The 20,767-nt window shown below is 43.2% G+C and overlaps 1 protein-coding gene across 3 annotated transcripts in view; it reads left to right on the forward strand.

Annotated features, from left to right (window-relative positions):
* The window catches only part of SLC22A15 (solute carrier family 22 member 15), a 99,562-nt gene that overhangs the window by 38,481 nt on the left and 40,314 nt on the right, over positions 1 to 20,767 (forward strand). For all 3 annotated transcript variants that reach the window (XM_005677825.3, XM_013962511.2, XM_018045954.1), the window contains exons 3-4: positions 10,823 to 10,955; positions 11,585 to 11,749. In XM_005677825.3, coding sequence (XP_005677882.2) covers positions 10,823 to 10,955; positions 11,585 to 11,749 — 298 coding nt within the window. The remainder of the gene's footprint in view (positions 1 to 10,822; positions 10,956 to 11,584; positions 11,750 to 20,767) is intronic.

A 20,767-nucleotide genomic window follows, 5' to 3' on the forward strand; every position in this document is an offset into this window, starting at 1 on the left:
AAGCCTGTGGCTGCCGTATACAGTAGGGCCTTGCTATTTATCCATTCTGTATGTACATAATAGTTCAGCTTTTCTTGATGTACACTAATACTTTATCCCTTTTTGAAAGGTGCCATTCTCAGTCTCTAATTAGTAGGAATCCTAATATTAAACACAAGACCTCCCAGACGCTTCCTTAATGCCCAGTCAGTGGTTACTGTCTCAACTCTTCACGTCTGTCTACCTGCCTTTTTACCCTCTTTGAGAGCTGGAAGGCCTTGCCTGCCACCTGGCCCTGGACTTAAACCCATACTTACTGTATTTTTGTTCCTTTCAAGGCACCTGCTGTTGGTGCCTGTCCCCAGTTGTGCCCAGTTTTCTCAGGTCTGCTTTCTTTAGATAAGTGAATGATTGTACCAGTGCTCTTAATGCCAGGCCCCTTAAGTCCTTTTTCAAAATACAGTGTTATTAACTTAAGAATGCAATATAGTGATTGTGGTAAGCATATGAACAGAAATACAGATGTTGGTTATGAAATAAAAATAGGTCAAACTGATGAACTGAAAATGTCTTAATTTTACATTCTTCCTTTTCTGTATGATAAAAGAAAAGTAGATTTCCTGCTTTTTCAATTTGCAAGTGATTTTTCAATTTGAAATGAATTAGTATAGAAAGGAATATTCTGTAGCTTTAGAATTTGGCTTGTCATTAAAAATGAGAGGAGAGTCATCACTTATAATCTCTAGCCAATTAAGGGTTTGAGTGACTTATAAATTTATGATTTTTAAAATTTAAAGCCTCATAAAGAACACATTTTTCAAGAATGTCACAGTCATCATATTTAGGATTTTTATAGCTTAATTTCTGATACCTTGGTTTGGGTTTTGCCTTGGTACTAAGTATTGACCAAAGGGCAAGAAAATAACCTAGTAATTTAGTCTAATTTGGTGGGTGACCTCTTTGGTCAGTGGTAAAGAATCCACCTGCCAGTGTAGGAGACACAGGTTCAGTCCCTGATCTGGGAGGATCCTGCGTGCCATAGAGCAGCTAAGCCCATGTGCCGCCACTGCTGGGCCTGTGCTCTAGAGCCCGGGAGCCGCCACTGCTGGGCCTGTGCTCTAGAGCCCGGGAGCCGCCACTGCTGGGCCTGTGCTCTAGAGCCCGGGAGCCGCCACTGCTGGGCCTGTGCTCTAGAGCCCGGGAGCTGCCACTGCTGGGCCCACTGCTGCAGCTGCTGAAGCCTGAGCGTGCCAGAGCCTGTGCTGCACAACGAGAGAAGCCAGCACAATGAGAAACCCGCGCATCACAACCAAAAAGTGCCCCCGCTCTCCACAGCTAGAGAAAGACTGCGCAGCAACAGAGACCCAGCACGGCCAAAAATAAATAAACAAATAAATAAAACTGCAAAAGGAGGTCATCTCCTGATAAATTTTCTCAAATACTGCGGGGATCACTCTCCCAGTGTATTTTGTCTGTGCTTTGACAAAATAAAACTCTTTAGATTATAGAGTAGGTATGTAATAAGCATGTAAACTATATTTGGAAAGTTTTTAATATTGAAAACAGGACCAAACATTCAAACCAAGATTGCGTAAGTTCAGGGGACAGGGAATGAGGAAAACTACACAAGTTTATAAGTCGTCCTAAGCGCTTGAGTTGGCATTCCTGAGTCAGCCACCCCTAGTTCACCTAGATTTGTCAGTGGGATTTCCCAGGTTCCAGTTGTCATGTTCTCTAATTTGCTTTTAAAAAATCTGGCAGTGCTTTTCAATTTTTCTGTTGGTTCCTAACTGTTTCCCAGAGATGTAGGAAGATGCATTAGTCTAGCCAGCATTGACCTGAAGAAAAATTACTTGAAATTACTTTGACAATTAGAACTAGCAGCCTGAGAATTAGAATTTGAAATTTGCTGGTGAAACATCCCTTGGGCCATGTCTTCCTAAAACTGCCATTCAATCTGATAGCTGTCTAGTGGCTAGAAGGTTAGTATTACAGCCTTTTTGATGAGTTTGAGAAGTTCTGCAAATGTGGTTGGCAGCCATGTTGGTCTCTCCTTATTGATTAAACGCAAAACTGATCAACGAAGTCTGAACCTCTTGGCCATATAAACAGACCAGCAGAATTGAAATTCAGGATAATCAAAGCTAAACTTGCAGGCCAGATTTTAAAGGCATGAAAACACCAAAACAAACACCGAGCATATGAAAGACATAAAAGCACGTGTTTGAACTCCAGGGTGTTAACAAGACCTGACTGCACTTGTTTTTTATTGGCCATTGTAAGAGAAGAGATATTAGCCCTGTAACAAATGCAGCCCTTTCTTCTCTAATCAACCAACCTAATATTTAATATTTGATTCATTTTTCAACTTGAAAATTGTCCCCCTATGCATTCCTTATAAGTTGAGAATTCTACCACAGAACTATCCATACATCCAAAATAAATTAATTTTTCACAAAACAGAATTTCTCCTTCAAATTCCAAAACTTGTAGTCATTTTATGTGAAGCTTCAAAATGTATTTACTCATTCCTTACAGATCCTTAAATCAGAGTTTCTTAACATCACTTAATTTTTTTTGATCAGTCAGGCCATGCTTCCTAAAGTATTTGGCTAACTGGAGGTCTTGAAGAGGCTGAAGAATGTTTGAAGTAGGGGCACTGGAGGAAGTGGCTGGAAGTCTGGGGAATGGTGGTCTGAGACTGGAATGTGCATAATCAGGATTTTAGAGGTGATGCTGTTGCTGAGGATGACACAGTCCAGATGAGGGGGTTAGGGGATTCTTAACCCAATTGCCTGTGAGAATCATCCGGAGAACTTAAAAACGTGCAATGCTTGGGCTCCACCGCAGTGTTGTTGGGGGTTCAGCTTTTGACTTCACCATCACTAACATGCGACCCTCTTCATCATGGACTCAGGTAGAGTGCCAGCTTTCATTTCTTCTCCTTCTTTTTTGCATACACACATTACCTTTTTTATTTTTAATTGTAGTTGATTTACACTGTTGTGTTAGTTTCAGGAATACTGCACAGTGATTCCGTTATATATATACACACATATATATGGGCTTTCTAGGTGGTGCTAGTGGTAAAGAGCCCCCTGCCAATGTAGGAGGCATGAGAGACATGGGTTTGATCTCTGGGTAGGGAAGATCTTTTTTAGATTATTTTCCCTTGTAGTTATAACAAAATATATAGCATTCCCTGTGTTATACAGTGGATCCTTGTTGGTTATCTGTTTTATATATAGTAGTGTATATATGTTAATCCCATCTTCCTAATTTATCCCTCCCCCTTCCCTGGCAGCTCAAACAGTAAAGAATCTGCCTGCAATGTGGGAGACCCGGGTTTTATCCCTGGGTCAGAAAGATCCCCTGGAAAAGGGCATGGCAACCTACTCCAGTATTGTTGCCTGGAAAATCCCATGGACAGAGGAGCCTGGTGGGCTATAATCCATGGAATCGCAAAGAGTTGTATACGATTGAGCGACTAACGCTTTCTTCTTCCCCTTTGGTAACCATAAGTTTGTTTTCTATGTATGTGGATCTATTTCCGTTTTGTAAATAAGTTCATTTGTATCTTTTTTTTCAGATTCCACAAATAAGTGATATCATATGGCATTTGTCTTTCTCTGTTTGACTTACTTCACTTGGTATGATATCTCTGGGTCCATCCATGTTGCTGCAAATGACATTATTTCATTCTTTTTTATGGTTGAGTAATATTCCATTGTATTTATATAACACATCTCCTTTATTCGTCTGTCAGTGGACATTTAGGTTGCTTCCGTGTCTTGGCTGTTGTAAATAGTGCTGCAGTGAACACTGGGGTACACGTGTCTTTTCAAATTATGGTTTTCTCCAGATATATACCCACGAGTGGGATTGTGGGATAATATGGTAACTCTACTTTTGTTTTTAGAGATCTAGCTTTCAAATAGACATTCTAAGTAGACTAGTAGAAATAAAGAAGGGACAGAGGACAGATCAGCCATCTCTTGAGACCATTTCCTGGACACAGCTACGTGATGCTTCCAATTATGTTCATTGTGCAGAACTTGATAGTGTGGCCATCCTAATTATCAGGAGATTGGGAAATTTAGCCTTTCTTCTGGGGAGCCACATGCCCAGCTAAGCATTCTCTTCCTATGAAAGAAAGGAAGAGTGGCTGTTTCAAAACAGGCTAGATTCTCTGCCCCAGAAAGCTACACAGTCTAATGATGTGGTCTTCAGACAAGCTGATAATTTTGGAATTTGGTTATCTGCTCGCATCTCAGCTTCTCAGGTCCTTGGGTAAAAAGGAAAAGCAGCCTCCAGTTGAGAAGGACCTGGTTCAGTGAGTGAATTTCCTCTGTGGACAAACAGAGTTCAGTAAGATCAAGAATGGAGAGTACAGAGGAGTTAAAGAAGTAGGGGATTTCCTGAAGGTGGGACATTCTTTCACCACCCATCATCCCCCTATGTCTTCCTTTTCTCAGCATAGATTTTGTTGTTATAGTAAACAGTCCTTTGCAAATCCCCATAACTTCCTGGTGCCTCGTTCTCTGTGTAATACTTCTGGGAAACCCCTTGACTCCTCTGCGCCTTCTCTGCACACAGTGAGTAAGAACAGAACTCAAATGTGCATTCACCGTGCCCTGTGACATTTCCTTTGAATGGGTCATGTCCCCTTCTGAGAAGGGCCTGTCTTCTTCCTCCTTAAACTTTAAGTTGCCCCTCCACTCACACTCCCTTCAACCGTCAGCCTCACTTGATATTTCAGTGAAAAAGAACTGAAGCAATCCAGCAAGGTCCCTTTGCTGCCTGCTTCTGAATCCACGTTCTGTCTTCCTCCTTTTGCACTGGAAGTTCCTCACATCTGTGAAAGGGTCCCCTCTCTACTTTGTGCATTCAAGACCCTTCCTTCTTGCTTTTCCAGGTTTGTTTCTCCTGAGGTGGCGTCAGTGGTAAAGACCCTGCTTGCCAGTGCAGGAGACGTGAAGAGATGTGGGTTCCGTCCCTGGGTCGGGATGACCCCTGGAGGAGGGCATGGCAGCCCACTCCAGTATTCACGCCTGGAGAACCCCACGGACAGAGGAGCCTAGTGGGCTGTAGTCCGTGGGGTCACAAAGAGTCAGACGTGACTGAGCATACCCTCTCTACTTTGTACCTTCAAGCCCCTTCCTTCTTGCTTTTCCAAGTACTTCTCTCCTACAAGGATATCTTCTCTACTGTCTCTCATTAATGCACACACATGTCAAAAAATACACCAGTTATCTCTGACCCCCACCTTCCTGTCCAGATCCTGTCCTGTTTCCTTACTCTTCTTCACAGCAAAACTCACGGAACCCATTCTGTGCACATCTGCGGCCTGCAGTTCCTTAAGTTGTCCAGTTCTTCAGCCCTCTCCAACCCAGCTGCCTTTAGCACTCTACTGAAATTGGTTTTTAAGTGTCCATTTTGTTTCCAAATATAACTGCACACCTCTGTCCTCATCTTAACTTGACCTCTAAAGCAACATTGGATATACTTGATTACCCCCTTCCTCCTTCAGTCACATCTCTTCTTGTAGTGATTGTGACACCACCCTGCCCTCTGTTTCTTGCTCTCTCTGCCCCCCTACTGCTGCTGCTTCAGTCGTGTCCGACTCTGTGCGACACCATAGATGGCAGCCCACCGGGCTTCCCCAGTGCCTGGAATTCTCCAGGCAAGAGTACTGGAGTGGGCTGCCATTGCCTTCTCCATTGACCCCCTACTAGTAGTGAGTTTTCTGTGGTAGTTCCCTTCTACTCAGCCACCAAATGTGGAAGTGTACTGGGCTCCTGTCCTGAGCCCCTTCCTTCGTCTCTGTTCTCATAAGCTCTCATTTCCTCTCCCTTGAGCTCAAGACACATGCAAATGCTCGATGAGCATTTCAGTATGAATGTTTTTATAGGCATCTCAGTCTCCATCTCACCCTCAAAATGTGTCTAAACAGAACTCTTACTTTCCCACTATGTACCTGATAACCCTTTGGTAGCTTCCTCTACCTCAGAATGTCACCACCACATATATACAATGGAATATTACTCAGCCATAAAAGAAATGAATTGGGTCGTTTAATAGTGATGTGGATGAACCTAGACTCTGTTATACAGAGTGAAGTCGGTCAGAGAAAAACAAATATTGTATATTAACATATATATATGGTACTGATGAACCTATTTGCAGGACAGGAAAAGAGATACAGACGTAGACAGCAAACTTATGGACATAGTCGGGGAAGGAGAGGGTGGGACGAGAGGGTAGCATTGACGTGTATCCACTGCCATGTGTGCAACAGACAGCTAGTGGGAAGCTCTGTGTAAGACAGGGAGCTCAGCTTGGTGCTCTGTGACGACCGAGAGGGGTGGGATGGGAGTGGAGGGAGGCCCAAGAGAGGGGGATATAGCTATACTTATAGCTGATTCACATTGTGGCACAGTAGAAACTAACCCAGCATTGTAAAGCAATTGTCCTCCAATTAAAAATATATATATCCTCAATATAAAAAAAAATAAAAATTTAAAAACTGTCCCCGCCATCTACTGAATGGCCAAAGTTAAAAACCTGGGTTGAATCCCTCACTCTCCCTTTCTCTCCTCCCTGCTCGACATCTCATTCATCAACAAGTCCTGCTGCCTTCAAGATCCCTCCCACATTCATGTGATTCATGTAATTTCCATCACTCTTGCTTTCATCCAAGCCCACATCATCTCCTGGACTATTGTAGGAGGTTCCCTGTTCCCACTTTCCCTGTTGTATTGCATTCTTTAAGTGTGAATGCTGAGCTTTAGAAACGTTAAGTCCAGGAATGCACGGTCTTCCCTCTGCACTGGACTAAAATCCCAGCTCTTTCCTGTGACTCAAGGGCCTGCATGACCTGGTGCCTGCCCAGCTCTCTGGTCTCATTACATCCCACCCTGCAAAAGGCGCTCTGACATGTCTTCAAGGACCTTATGGCCGTTGCACTTATCCTCATGTTCCCCAAACAGCTTTTCAGTGCTGATCACGTCCTCATCATCCAGGTCGCAAATGTCCCTCCCCAGAGAAGCCTTCCTGGGTACCTTATTTAAAGAGATTTTCTTCCAGCCTGTCCCTGTATGTTTACTTGTTTAATGTCTCACTCTACTGGAACTTACACTCCATGAGGGCAGGGACCAAGTCTAGCCCATTTGCATCGGTATTCCCAGTGTTTAGAATAGTTTTATTAACCTTTAGTAGAAACTAATCAAATACTTATTAAATACTGGGATGAAAAAACCTGGAGTATAGTTCAGTTTTTGGTCATAGAGCTTCCATCACTCTCTCATTTAAATTACGACTGCCACTGAGAGCAGTAGCTACCTGATTACTATTTTTAGGGGCAGTAGCACCCTAGACTATTACTTCTAATCCATGAAGGGCTAGGAAAATAGTTAATTAATCTTGTTAAGAACTGCATGTGAAGGACAGAAGAACTCAGAAGTAGTAAAGCACAGCATTAGTGAGGGGCTTCATCCTTGTTTATTTTCCAGTGCCTAAATGTTTGTGTGTGTTGTTGTTGCCTAAAGATGTCTTGTCAAGACCTTTATCCATCTGATCTTGCAGGAAATACAAGAGAAGGAGAGAAGTTAGATGTGCTTTGGGCTGTAACAACTGGTTGTCAAAGCATGGGACAGGAGTGGTTTGATGGATAGAGAAGGGACAAGTAAGGGGTGTCTCCATGCGAGTTTTCAAGAAGGGGCTTTCTTAAATTTGTCTTTGCTGAGCCCAGGAAAGGGGCTGTGGAGGGGAGAGATGAGCAATCTCTTGGTTCTCTGAGGTCACATCTGAGACACCAGTTGGCTTTCATCTCTGTAAGCAAAGGTCACTGTAACACGTCACTGCTGCTGCTGCTGCTGCTAAGTGGCTTCAGTCGTGTCCGACTCTGTGCAACCCCATAGACGGCAGCCCACCAGGCTCCCCAGTCCCTGGGATTCTCCAGGCAAGAACACTGGAGTGGGGGTGCCATTTCCTTCTCCAGTGCATGAAAGTGAAAAGTGAAAGTGAAGTCGCTCAGTCGTGTCTGACTCTTCATGACCCCATGGACTGCAGCCCACCAGGCCCCTCCGTCCATGGGATTTTCCAGGCAAAAGTACTGGAGTGGACGTCACTTGCTAGGTCTAAAGATAATGGCATTTTAAGTAGAAGGTGATTACTTTCTCTTTGAGCTTATAAGTTTCCCTAATGGTAAAGAATCTGCCTGCAATGCAGGAGACCCAGATTCAATCCCTGGGTTGGGAAGATCCCTTGGAGAAGGAATGGCAATCCACTCCAGCATTCTTTTCTGGGAAATCCCATGGACAGAGGAACCTGGGGGCTACAGTCTATAGGTCACAGAGAGTCAGACACGACTGAACAACTAACACACACAGTACTCCAGGGATTATTTTTTATTGTGGCAAAACATACATAGCATAAAGTGTGTCATTTTAAAGTGCACAGTACAGGGACATTAAATACATTCACATCCTTGTGCAAACATCACCGCTCTCCACCTCAACAACTGTGTCATTATCCCGCACAGGTAGCCCCTCACTCTCCCAGCCCCTGGTAACCAGGGTGCTACTTTGTCTCTGGGGATTTGATTAGTCCAGGTGAAGGAAAAACACTCCTCCAGCGTGTCCTCTACTGGCAGCTACTTCCCTTCAGACACTTCTGCCGACAGATTCGTGTGGGTGGGAGTTAGGGGGCAGGGTGGGGCTCCCACCTCAGGCTGTTCTGCCGTACCAGCAGGGTGTACTACAGTTTGGTTCAGGCCTGATACCGTCTACCTGAGTTAACATCAGGTCCCACAGGTCAGGGTTCCATCCCACAGGACTGCCCCACTGCCCCCCTTCAGACACCAGTCACAAGTTCAGCCTGTTTCCTGTGCTTTTGATACGCTGATTGTAAATCAAAGGGTCCTCTGACCTCCTCCTTTGGTTGGATTAATTTGCTAGGGAATTTCCCAGAACTCAAACATTTTATTTACTAGATTACTGGTTTATTATAAAAAGCTGTAACTCTAGAACAGCCAGGTCGCAGAGGTGCGCAGGACAAGGTGTAGATGGATGGAAGAGAACAGAGCTTCCACGCCCTCAGAGCTCAACTGCCCTCCCAATACCAGCACAAGTTCTGTGACCTGGAAGCTCTCCAAACCACATCTTTTTGGATTTTTTGGCAGCTTCATTATGAAGGCATGATTGATTAAGCCTTTGGCCATTGGCAGTTGATTCAACCTCCAATAGCTCACCCCTGCCCAGAGGCCTGGAGGGAGGGACTGGAAGTTCCAACCCTCTTTACGTGGTTGGCTCCCCTGACAACCAGCCCCTATCTATGAGGCTTTCCAAAAGTCACCTCATTAACATAATAAGCTCAGTGTGATTGAGAGGGGCTTGTTATAAAATAATAAAAGACACCTGTTTTAGCTGTATTGCTCTGAAGCTTTTTTAGGAACTGGAAAAATAAATCTTACAGAAAAAATATACCCCCTGAGGGGAAAGTTAGGGAGTTTGGAATGGACACGCACACACTGCTATATTTAAAATGGGCAACCAACAGGAGCCTGCTGTACAACACGTGGAACTCTGCTCAGTGTTACGTGACAGCCTGGATGGGAGGGGAGGATAGGTACGTGTACATGTGTGACTGAGTCCCTTCTCTGTTCACTTGAAATTAACACAGCATTGTTAATTGGCTCTACCCCAATATCATATGAAAGGTTTTTTTTTTAAAAAAGATACCCCTGTAATTCTTACATAGGAAATTACAAGGGCTTCAGGAGCTATGTTACAGGAACAATGGTTGAAAACCAAATATATATTTCTTATTATAAATTGCAGTGTCACACTCATAAATGTAATCACACAGTATTTTTCCTTTTTGTCTGTTTCTCTTAGCATAGTCAGAGTTTATCCATGTTGTAGCTTGCTAGAATTTCATTCCTTTTTAAGGCTGTATAATATTCCATTGGATGTATATATCACATTTTGTTTATCTGTTCATCTGTGAATGGACATTAGGGTTCATTCCACCTTTTGGGTGTTATAACTAATGCTGCTATGAACCTTAGCACACAAATATCTGTCTGAATCCCTGCTTTCAGTTCTTTCGTATATATACTCAGAAGTGGAATCACTGTATCATATGGTTTGTTTTTATTTAATTGCGAAGTCATGTCCAACTCTTTGCAACCCTGTGGACTCAGCCTGTCTCCTCTGCCCATGGGATTTCCCAGGTAAGAATACTAGAGTGTGTTACCAGTTCCCCTTCTGGGGAATCTTTCTGACCTAGGGATCAAACTCAAGTCTTCTGCATTGCAGGATTCTTTAGCACTGAGCCACCTGGGAAGCCCAATCATATTGTTATTGTATATATAATTTTTCAAGGAAAATACTCAAGGGATTTAAAGCCCATTAATTTATTGGAGAAAAGGACCGTTCATTTTTGGCCTCATATATGTCATATAGTATGTTAGGTGTCAGAGAAACAGACACTAATGGCTTACAGCTCTTCCTGTCTAGAGATGCAGGGACTTGGAGTGAAGGACATAGTCAACAGACGGGTAAGTAATTAGCTATGACATCCTGTACTGTGTTCAGTGCTGTCGCAGGATGTTTATAGACTACTGTGGGAGCACATTGCAATAACGGTTTCTGAAGACAGAATCTCCTTGGGTGTTGTCCTGGATGGATGTTCTGTTGAATTCTGGTTAACAGTGGTAATGCAGTGGAGAAATTCTAGTATACAAGTTTTTGTTGTACATTTGCTTTTTTTAAATAGCTAACTCCATCCATCTTTTCTGTGACTTAAATGTCTCCTCTTTGTTTTTTTTTTCTTCCTCTAGTGGTTTTTAATTGCCAACAGATCTTACAAAGTGAGTGCAGCAAGCTCTTTTTTCTTCAGTGGAGTGTTTGTGGGAGTTATCACTTTCGGTCAACTCTCTGATCGCTTCGGAAGGAAGAAAGTCTATCTCACAGGTAATCTGTTAGTGTTCATGAACTGAGTAAGAGAAGTTATTTTCCTAAGATTCCCAGAGAAACAGTAAGGAGACCATTTTCTTAAGTTTCTCAGGGAATTGCTGTATGGACCCAGAACTGATTTTTATTTCACTGGTGAGAGGTCAAGTGCTTCTGGCTAAGCATTTTAAAGCATACTTGGGGAAAGCCAGGTATTTGCATTATAAGCGTTTGCTGGTGGTGCCTTCTGTAATCCGTGGATTCTAATTCATGCCATGTTTCTAAGGAGAACAAAGGTTGAGGCGGTTTGCTAGATCCATTTCCTTGTATCTTGTGTGTTGATTCATTTCAGATGAGCTCCACAGGACTCAGCATAGTTCACTGGTCAAGCTGAGCACAAACTAGGAATTTTCAATTTTCAGCATTATTGGGAATAGTTGAAAACTGCGCATGAGGACAAAATCAACTTGTAACAAAGAAAACCTCAGTTTTTCTTGATAATCTTTAAGAGAAACTGATTTAGAAACAAACAAACCATAGCTTAGAAAATTTAAGTTCACAAAGATTTATCTTTACAAATTAACGCATATATTACATTCATCAAGTGTGTTTTGCCTCTGGTTTATTGCATACTGTTCTTCTCTTTCTAGGTTTTGCTCTTGACATCTTGTTTGCTATTGCAAATGGCTTTTCCCCTTCATATGAGTTCTTTGCAATAACTCGCTTCCTGGTGGGCATGATGAATGGAGGAATGTCACTAGTGGCCTTTGTCCTGCTGAACGAATGTGTGGGCACCGCCTACTGGGCACTCGCAGGTACTGCTTCAATCCAGGCCGACTTGGAGATGGGGAGTGGCTCCAGAGAACTATGCAGGAACCAGCTTAGCCCTCATGTCTAAAAATGCATCTAGACTTGAGGTGCTCTATCCAAATACTAGATTTGCTTTCTTTCTTTCTGTTTTTGTTTGTTTGTTTGTTTTTCTTTTTTTTTTCACCATATGGGCTCTTAGTTCCCTGAGCAGGGATCCAACCTGCATTCCCTGTCTTGGAAGCACAGTCTTCATCATGAGACTGCCAGGGAAATCCCTAGATTTCCTTTCCTGAGTTCTGTGTGGCCTTGAATGAGTCATTAGTCATTTTATTTTATTCGCCTATTGGTAGTCTCCCCTGGGGCCTACAGATGGTGACCTTGTCCCTATACTCAGATTGCCTGAAGGTATTTGTTAATTGCTTTTTTTACCATAAAGTGAAAAATAGTGCAGAGGAATACTAGAAACTCCTTTCTCAGTGCCTTGGTATTGTACTTTATTAAATCTTTGTCTCATAGGCCTTTTTACTGTTCTCTTCAAATCAGCAGGTAGTACTCTTCTAGTATTTCTTTAGTGATGTTTTAAGTTTCCAGATGGAGGCCATGTTCTGTATTACTTTTAACCATCCCATTATGTTTTCGAGAAGTGTCAATGATTTTAAAAGCATCCCTGACTTCATGTCTTGGGAGGGCGATTGCACTAAGATTCTACTTTGTGGACTATAGGTTTGCAGTGAAGAACTTTGTTTTGCTTTCCATTCATTTAAACGTTATTGAGCACTATAGATGCTCTTGTACTAATAGGGGAGCAAGTTGATTGTGCAACTGTAGAGATGAGTCTGCATGAGCATGTAGGTGATAGAGTGCCAGCTACCATTTGCTGAGCATCTGTTATGTACCAGGAACCAAGCTCCGCATCTGGCCAATGCCTCTAATATTCCCAGAACCTACAAGTTAAGAATTTCTACCTTCATTTTACAAATGAGGACACTTCACCACTGAAGATGTTGCAGGAAGGGGAGCCCTTCTGGAACCCGAGAATGGGCTCTTCTCTAACACTCAGAAGTGAATTGTCGGAGGAGACACACGTGCTGACAAAGCAAGAGACTTTACTGGGAAGGGCGCCTGGGCGGAGAGCAGCAGCGTAAGGGAACCCGGAGAGCTGCGCTACCACGAGGCCCGCAGTCTCGGTGTCATGGTGATGGGATTAGTTTCCGGGTGGTCTTTGGCCAGTCGTTCTGACTCAGGGTGCTTCCTGGTGGCACATGTGTTGCTTAGCCAAGATGGATGCCAGTGAGAAGAATTCTGGGAGGTGGTCGGACACAAGGTGTCTCCTTTTCACCTTTCCCAAACTCTCTTGGTTGCTGGTGGCTTGTTAGTTCCATGTTCCTTACTAGGACTTCCTATCATAAAATACTGCAAATGATTACTGGTGCCTGGCCGGAGTGGGTGGTTTCAGTCAATGTGTTCCCCCGAACGAAAGGAGAGGTTGTGTGCCTGTTTTCACACAGCTCATGACGGACCAAGGCTTCCCTGGTGGCTCAGAGGTTAAAGCGTCTGCCTCTAATACAGGAGACCTGGGTTCGATCCCTGGGTCGGGAAGATCCCCTGGAGAAGGAAATGGCAACCCACTCCAGTATTCTTGCCTGGAGAATCCCATGGACGGAGGAGCCTAGTGGGCTACAGTCCATGGGGTCACAAAGAGCTGGACACGACTGAGCGACTTAACTAACTAACATGATGGTCAGGGCTTAGATGATGCCAGGCCCATGTCATCCCACTTTTCCCTGAGGACTCCCCTCTGTATCTTCCATTTATTGTTGTTCAGTCACTCAGTCATGTCCGACTCTTGTGATCCTATGGACCGCAGCACGCCAGGCTTACATGTCCTTCACCATCTTCCAGAGCTTGCTCAAACTCATGTCCCTTGAGTCTGTGATGCCATCCAAGCATCTCATCATCTGTCACCCCCTTCTCCTCCTGCCTCCAGTCTTTCCCAGTATCAGGATCTTTTCTTTTCTTTTAATTTAGTTTTTTATTTTTTAAATTTTAAAATCTTTAATTCTTACATGCGTTCCCAAACATGAACCGCCCTCCCACCTCCCTCCCCACAACATCTCTCTGGGTCATCCCCATGCACCAGCCCCAAGCATGCTGCACCCTGCGTCAGACATAGACTGGCGATTCAATTCTTACATGATAGTATACATGTTAGAATGCCATTCTCCCATATCATCCCACCCTCTCCCTCTCCCTCTGAGTCCAAAAGTCCGTTATACACATCTGTGTCTTTTTTCCTGTCTTGCATACAGGGTCGTCATTGCCATCTTCCTAAATTCCATATATATGTGTTAGTATACTGTATTGGTGTTTTTCTTTCTGGCTTACTTCACTCTGTATAATTGGCTCCAGTTTCATCCATCTCATCAGAACTGATTCAAATGAATTCTTTTTAACGGCTGAGTAATACTCCATTGTGTATATGTACCACAGCTTTCTTATCCATTCATCTGCTGATGGACATCTAGGTTGTTTCCATGTCCTGGCTATTATAAACAGTGCTGCGATGAACATTGGGGTACATGTGTCTCTTTCAATTCTGGTTTCCTCGGTGTGTATGCCCAGCAGTGGGATTGCTGGGTCATAAGGTAGTTCTATTTGCAATTTTTTGAGGAATCTCCACACTAAAAATATGGAACGCTTCACGAATTTGCATGTCATCCTTGCGCAGGGGCCATGCTAATCTTCTCTGTATCGTTCCAATTTTAGTATATGTGCTGCCGAAGCGAGCACAGGATCTTTTCTAATGAGCTGGCTCTTCACATCAGGTGGCCAAAGTATTAGAGCTTCAGCTTCACCATCAGTCCTTCCAACTAATATTCAGGGTGGATTTCCTTCAGAACTGACTGGTTGGATCTCCCTGCAGTCCAAGGGACTCTCAAGAGTCTTCTCCAACACCACAGTTCAAAAGCATCAGTTCTTCAGCACTCAGCCTTCTTTATGATCCAGCTCTCACATCCGTACATGACTATTAGAAAAATCATAGCTTTGACTATATAGACCTTTGTCGGCAAAGTAATGTCTCTGCCTTTTAATATGCTGTCTGGCTTGTCATAGCCTTTCTTCCAAGAAGCAAGCGTCTTTTAATTTCATGGCTGCAGTCACCGTCCTCAGTGATTTTGGAGCCCCCAAAATAAAAGCTGTCACTGTTTCCATTGTTTCCCCATTTATGTGCCATGAAGTGATGGGACTGGATCCCATGATCTTAGTTTTTTGAATGTTTAGTTTTAAGCCAGCTTTTCCACTCTCCTCTTTCACCTTCATCAAGCAGTGCTTTAGTTCTTCTTTGCTTTCTGCCATGAGGGTGTTGTCATGAGTCACCTCATATGAATACTAGTCGCTTGGCCCTTTTTTGTCAGTGGTCTTGTCTTCGGAGTTAGTAAAGGCTGATGTATTGAATTGGAAGACAGAGGCAAAATAAGCTCTGCTGTATTATGTCCACCGAACTGCTGTCCAAGCTGAACGACACAGAGGGTTGAACAAGTTAGAACTAGACTAGGAGGAGGAGACACCAGTTCCATCCTTGCAGGACAGGCTTCTTGCCTGCTTCTTACACATCATGCTTCATAATTCACTTTGTCTATATTAGCTTTCAGAAAAGCCATTAGAGGTGGGCTTTTTTTTTTTTTTTTATTCCTAGCCCAAGTCCTAAGTTAGGATCAGTGAGAAAACATCTTTGAGTCTTCAGTTTGCATTGAGACTGTTAAAGTCATTTTTGCAAGTAGTGGGTTCAGACTTGCTGGGACTTTGCCAGAAATGAGTGATGATGGTATTCATGACCACTCACATTATCCAGGGGAAGACACACAAACACCCTCTCCTGGGGTTTTCGTTTCCCTGAGTCCAAAATCTTGCTCATACAAAGCATCATGAGTACATGTTTTTCATCTTCCTGGCACATTCATCTATTAAAATATTCATATTTGACTCTAGTTGTTCCATGAAGAAGATGCTTTCTTACAAAACATGTATACTTCCCCCACCCTACCAAGTTCTCTAGGATAATACCTGTCCCGTTGCCTACCTTCAGCAAAAAGAAAGACCTCTTGGTCTCTTGCTCCCTTTCCAGTTTTCTGAAGCCAGTGAAGCCTGGTAGGCTGCAGCCCGTGAGGTTGCTAAGAGTCAGACACGACTGAGTGACTTCACTTTCACTTTTCACTTTGATGCACTGGAGAAGGAAATGGCAATCCACTCCAGTGTTCTTGCCTGGAGAATCCCAGGGACGGGGAGCCTGATGGGCTGCCGTCTGTGGGGTCGCACAGAGTCGGACACATATGAAGCGACTTAGCAGCAGCAGCAGAAGCCAGTGAAAAGATCTCTGTTAAAGCGCTTTCACGTTCCGTTCTTGTCCTTGAGGCTGAGTTAAAGTAAGACTATTAAAATTTCTATAGCAAAGGGAAAAAGGGGAAAAAAACTGCAACAGTGGTACCAGATGGTTGCCAAATTCAATGTGAAATTCAGAAGGAGCTTGAGAGAGTTCCTAGAAGGCCAGTGCACTTGACCTGCACCCAGGACAGAAATAAGTTTCTGCTGTTCCTAAAACTCTTTTGTGAGGAGTTTCCTCCTTCCCTCTCCCATGAGCAGTCTTCCCCTGAAGTTTTGTCCTTGACCTTTCTTTCCAGGCTGTTCTTTCCAGTACAATTTAAAAAAATAAAACAAAACCTTTTTATTTTGTTTTGAAGTATAGCTGATGAACAATGTTGTGATAATTTCAAGAGAACAGCGAAGAGTCTCAGCCATACATATGCATGTATCTGTTCTCCCCCAAACTCCCCTCCCATCCAGGCTGCAGCATAACATTGCAGCATATGCTATAGGGTACATCCTTGTTGGTTTTCTGTGTTAAATGTAGCAGTGTGTACTCGTCCATCCCAAACTCCCTAACTATCCCTTCCCCCACAGCAGTCACACATTTGTTCTGTAAGTCTGTGAATCTCTTTATGTTCTGTAAGTAAGTACATTTGTATCATTTCTTTTTAGATTCCACATGTAAGGGATGTCATATGATATTTCTCTTCTATCTGACCTCAGTCAGTGTGACACTCTCTAGGTCTGTCCATGTTGCTCTCCAGCACGATTTTATATACTCCTATAACATCCAGTACACTCAGAGCTGAAAGGAATTGAGGGGAAAAACCTAAATGATTCACAGGAGGGGATTAATTGGAGGAATCCCATGGACAGAGGAGCGTGGCAGGCTCTGCAGTCCATGGGTTGCAAAGAGTTGGACACTACTAAAGTGCCTTAGCATGGCACGGCACCCTGATTGTTTAGTGGTAAAAATAATTTGTTTTGAAAAATTATGCATGATTACAAATAATATTTGCAGTATGAATAAAATACTATATAAAGTACATATAACGAAGTATAAGTGCAAACTGAAAACATCCATTTCTAACCAGTTGCCGTGTAGTGCTTAACAAGAATAAGTAAAATTGATTGAAAATTTTTGAAAGTAGAAAAAGTAAAATACTAAAGCTATGAAAAATGTCACATTAATATATTTGTTTTTAATTTTCTTATATAAATACCTTATAACAAAAGTTATTGATGTTCATTGTAAAAAAAAAAAAATCAAGAAACATATAGAAGTGAAACATAAAGAACACATATAGTCCTGTTCATCCAAAGACCACAACTGTAAACAGATTGCTGTGTGTCCTTCCAGAGCTTCTCCTTTGCATATCTCTTCTGCAACATTCATTTATTAAACAGACCTTGCCATGTACCAGACACACTGTTTTTTAAAAAACTTTTCATGGGAATATCGTTGATTTACAATGTTGTGTTAGTTTTAGGTGGATAGCAAAGTCAATCAGTTATATATATCCGTATATCCACTCCTTTTTTAGGTTCTTTTCCCATGTAGGCCATTACAGAGTACTGAGTAAACTTCCCTGTGCTACTCAGTAGGTCCTTATCTGTTTTATATATTGTAGCATGTATATGTCAATCCCAATCTCTTAAGTTGGCCTTTTCCATTTATTATTTTTTTATTGGAATATAATTGCTTTACGATGTTGTGTTAGTTTCTGTTATGAAACCGAGTCGGCTGTATGTGTACGTGCATCCCCTCCCTCCCAGCGCCCCCCATCCCACCCCTCTAGTCATCGCAGAGCACCCAGTTGAGCTCCCCGTGCTATACAGCAGCCTCCCACCAGCTCTCTGTTTTACACATGGTGGGTATACGTGTTAATGCTATCCAGATGCTACTTTTATAGACAGACACTTGGGATATAAGAGTGAACACGCCAGGCCTGGGTGGGGGAAGGTCCTTGCTCTTGTGGAACTTATGTTTTAGTCAGGAGAGGCATAACCAATGTGAAGTAATTTCTGAAAACTTTAAGTGCAGTGAAGAAAATTAAACAGGATAATAGAGTAGGCAGTAAGTGCAGGAGACAGTTACATTAAATAGGAAAGTTAGAGAAAACTTTGATGTAGGTATTTAATCAAAGATGTGAAGGATGCGGAAGACCTAGGGGGTGTGGTTTTCTGAGCAAACGTTCCAGTCGCATGGAGTGGCAGGAACAGGCCCCTGAGGGCAGGAATGAGCTGCTCTGAGCACCTGAAAAGATGCAGTGTGGAAAAGGCAGGAGGAGGCTGGGCTGAGATCAGGCTGGAGGGGCTGAGTGTTGTAGGGTGCGTGATGGGCCAAATTAGGGTTGTTTTTTGTTCTAACTAAAAATACAGTGAGTTGCCAGTGACTGAATTAAAGAGAGGAGCCATAGAACCTTGCATACAGAAAGATCACTCTGGTAGGTGTATGCAGGCTGGATCGTAGAGGAGCAAGAGTAGAAACTGAGGGGCCATTCAGGAGGCTGGTGTGGTTACCCCTGTAGAATCCGCAGATGTTTTGAAAGAGGAGGAAAGTGCATGCGTGGTGACCTGCTAAAGAATCAGCAGAGAAGGCAAGAGAAAAAGGGATCAAGGGGGCTTCACGGCCTTCTGCTTGAAAGCTGCATGGACCGTTGGTGCTGCTTATAAAAATGAAGTCATCACTGTACATTATCTTCTCACCTGCTGAAATTTGACTTTTGCTAGTGCAAACTGACCAGGGGTTGCAGACTTGAAATTAATTAAAAATAAGCAGAAAAGAAATCAGAAAAATAGATGTAAATAACCAAAGACCATGGGTGCATGTGTGTGTGCTCAGTTATGTCTGACTCTTTGTGACCCCACGGACTCTGCCAGGCTCCTCTGTCCATGGGACTTCCCAGGCAAGAAAACAGGAGTGGGTTGCCATTTCCTCCTCCAGGAGATCTTCCCCACCCAGGGATGGAACCCAAGTCTCCTGAGTCTCTTGCATTGGCAGGCAGATTCTTTACCAGTGTGCCACCTGGATAGGCCCATAAACAGCTACAAAACCACCTATGGCATTCCAGAGCTACAAAATGCAGAAGTGGTGATTTGAAATGTTCATTTTTTTTAAATTAAAAATTTTAACCAAATAGCCTAGAGCCTTACCACATCTTTATCTCCTCACCTTATTCCTGTTTTCATTTCCGGGCACATGTGTGCAACTTCTGGCTGGGTATCACATGCAGATGTCTGTTGACCCCTCAAATTAAAGATATTGCTTTCGTTCACCTAAAATCTACATCCTTGTCTGGGACTTCTATCTATTGCCATGTCATCATGGTATTTAAGTCATGAAACTGGAACCTTTGAATCCTTTCCTCCTGTTTACCATATCCAGCTGATAGAGATATCTCTTTCTGTGATAGAGATTCAACTGTGATGAGCTTAGATACAAAGGGGAATCACTTAGTTAACACATGCAAACCAAGAAGAGCCAGGCCTTGGCAATGCTTAGAACAAGGAAGTTAGATGCGTCTCATTTCTGTTTCCCGTCGTCTCTGAGAAACTTCCCCTGCTCAGTCAGGGATGAGGCCCAGCAGGTCATTGGTTTCACTGCCAAGTTCAGTATTTGAAAATCCTGAAATACTGGTAGGAACTCTGATTGTCCCAGCTGGGGTCACCATGGGGGAACCACGATTGACATCTCCCCCTTGAACCACAGGGATGAAATATGGGAAGGTCATCTTTCCAAAAAAAAAAAAAAAGGAAAGGATTCTTGGAGTTAGAAAGAAGTGCTAAGTAGGTAATACTTTATAACAGACATTCACCAGGGGAGGCTTCCAGATGGCATTTTTGGGGACGTTAATAGATATAAGGGGCTATACCCTTTTTACAGTAGGACCGTATAGCTAACATTTGTACATCATGCATTATTTCATTTGAAACTAATGACTATACTTTTTGAGGTTTGTATTATTATTTCTCTTTCATTTATGAGAAAACAGAGACTCAGATATTTAGGGATTTTCCCTAAGTCATATGGCAGTGTAGAAGAACTGGGGTCTGAACTTGGTCCCGCTGAAGTGGTCCCGTCCTGTGGTCCTTTGTCTTTTTGCCCACGTTGTTGTCAGTGGATACCGAGTACTCGGAACTGTTCGGAGCAGTGACAGAAAGCCTTGTTCTTGGAAACCAGGTGCTATTTGGTGCACTGTAATGAATCTGTAATAGCTATTGATTATCTAAGTTTCTAGGGAAATCACAGGGAATGGAAATCCCATTCCCTTACTTAGCAGACCACATGCCCTGACTGGTTTTCTGTTCATGCTGAACTGACTGTCACATTAGCCTTCCCTTCTGCATCCCCTTTTTCCTCACTAGGGCCGACAGCAAACAAGTCATTGTGTTTTGTTATAGATTGATAATCTGTGTGGACAAGAATAAGAGAAATGTTTGTCTTGCAGGATTGTTGTAGAAAATTCCTGTAACAAAGTTGTGTTGCTGTGGGATGCCCACAGGAGCCCGCCTTTCCCTAGAATAGTGACAGGGGACAGGAACGTTACCGAGTGCAGGCTGTCCAGTCAGACCAGGGGACAGTGCCTCCTGGCTGGGCCACATGCAGCCCCATGTCTTAGACTGCAGCACCTAACTTTCTCTGAGCTATTTCCTCT

The sequence above is a fragment of the Capra hircus genome, chromosome 3, assembly GCF_001704415.2.
Source record: "Capra hircus breed San Clemente chromosome 3, ASM170441v1, whole genome shotgun sequence".
Classification (NCBI taxonomy): Eukaryota; Metazoa; Chordata; class Mammalia; order Artiodactyla; family Bovidae; genus Capra; species Capra hircus.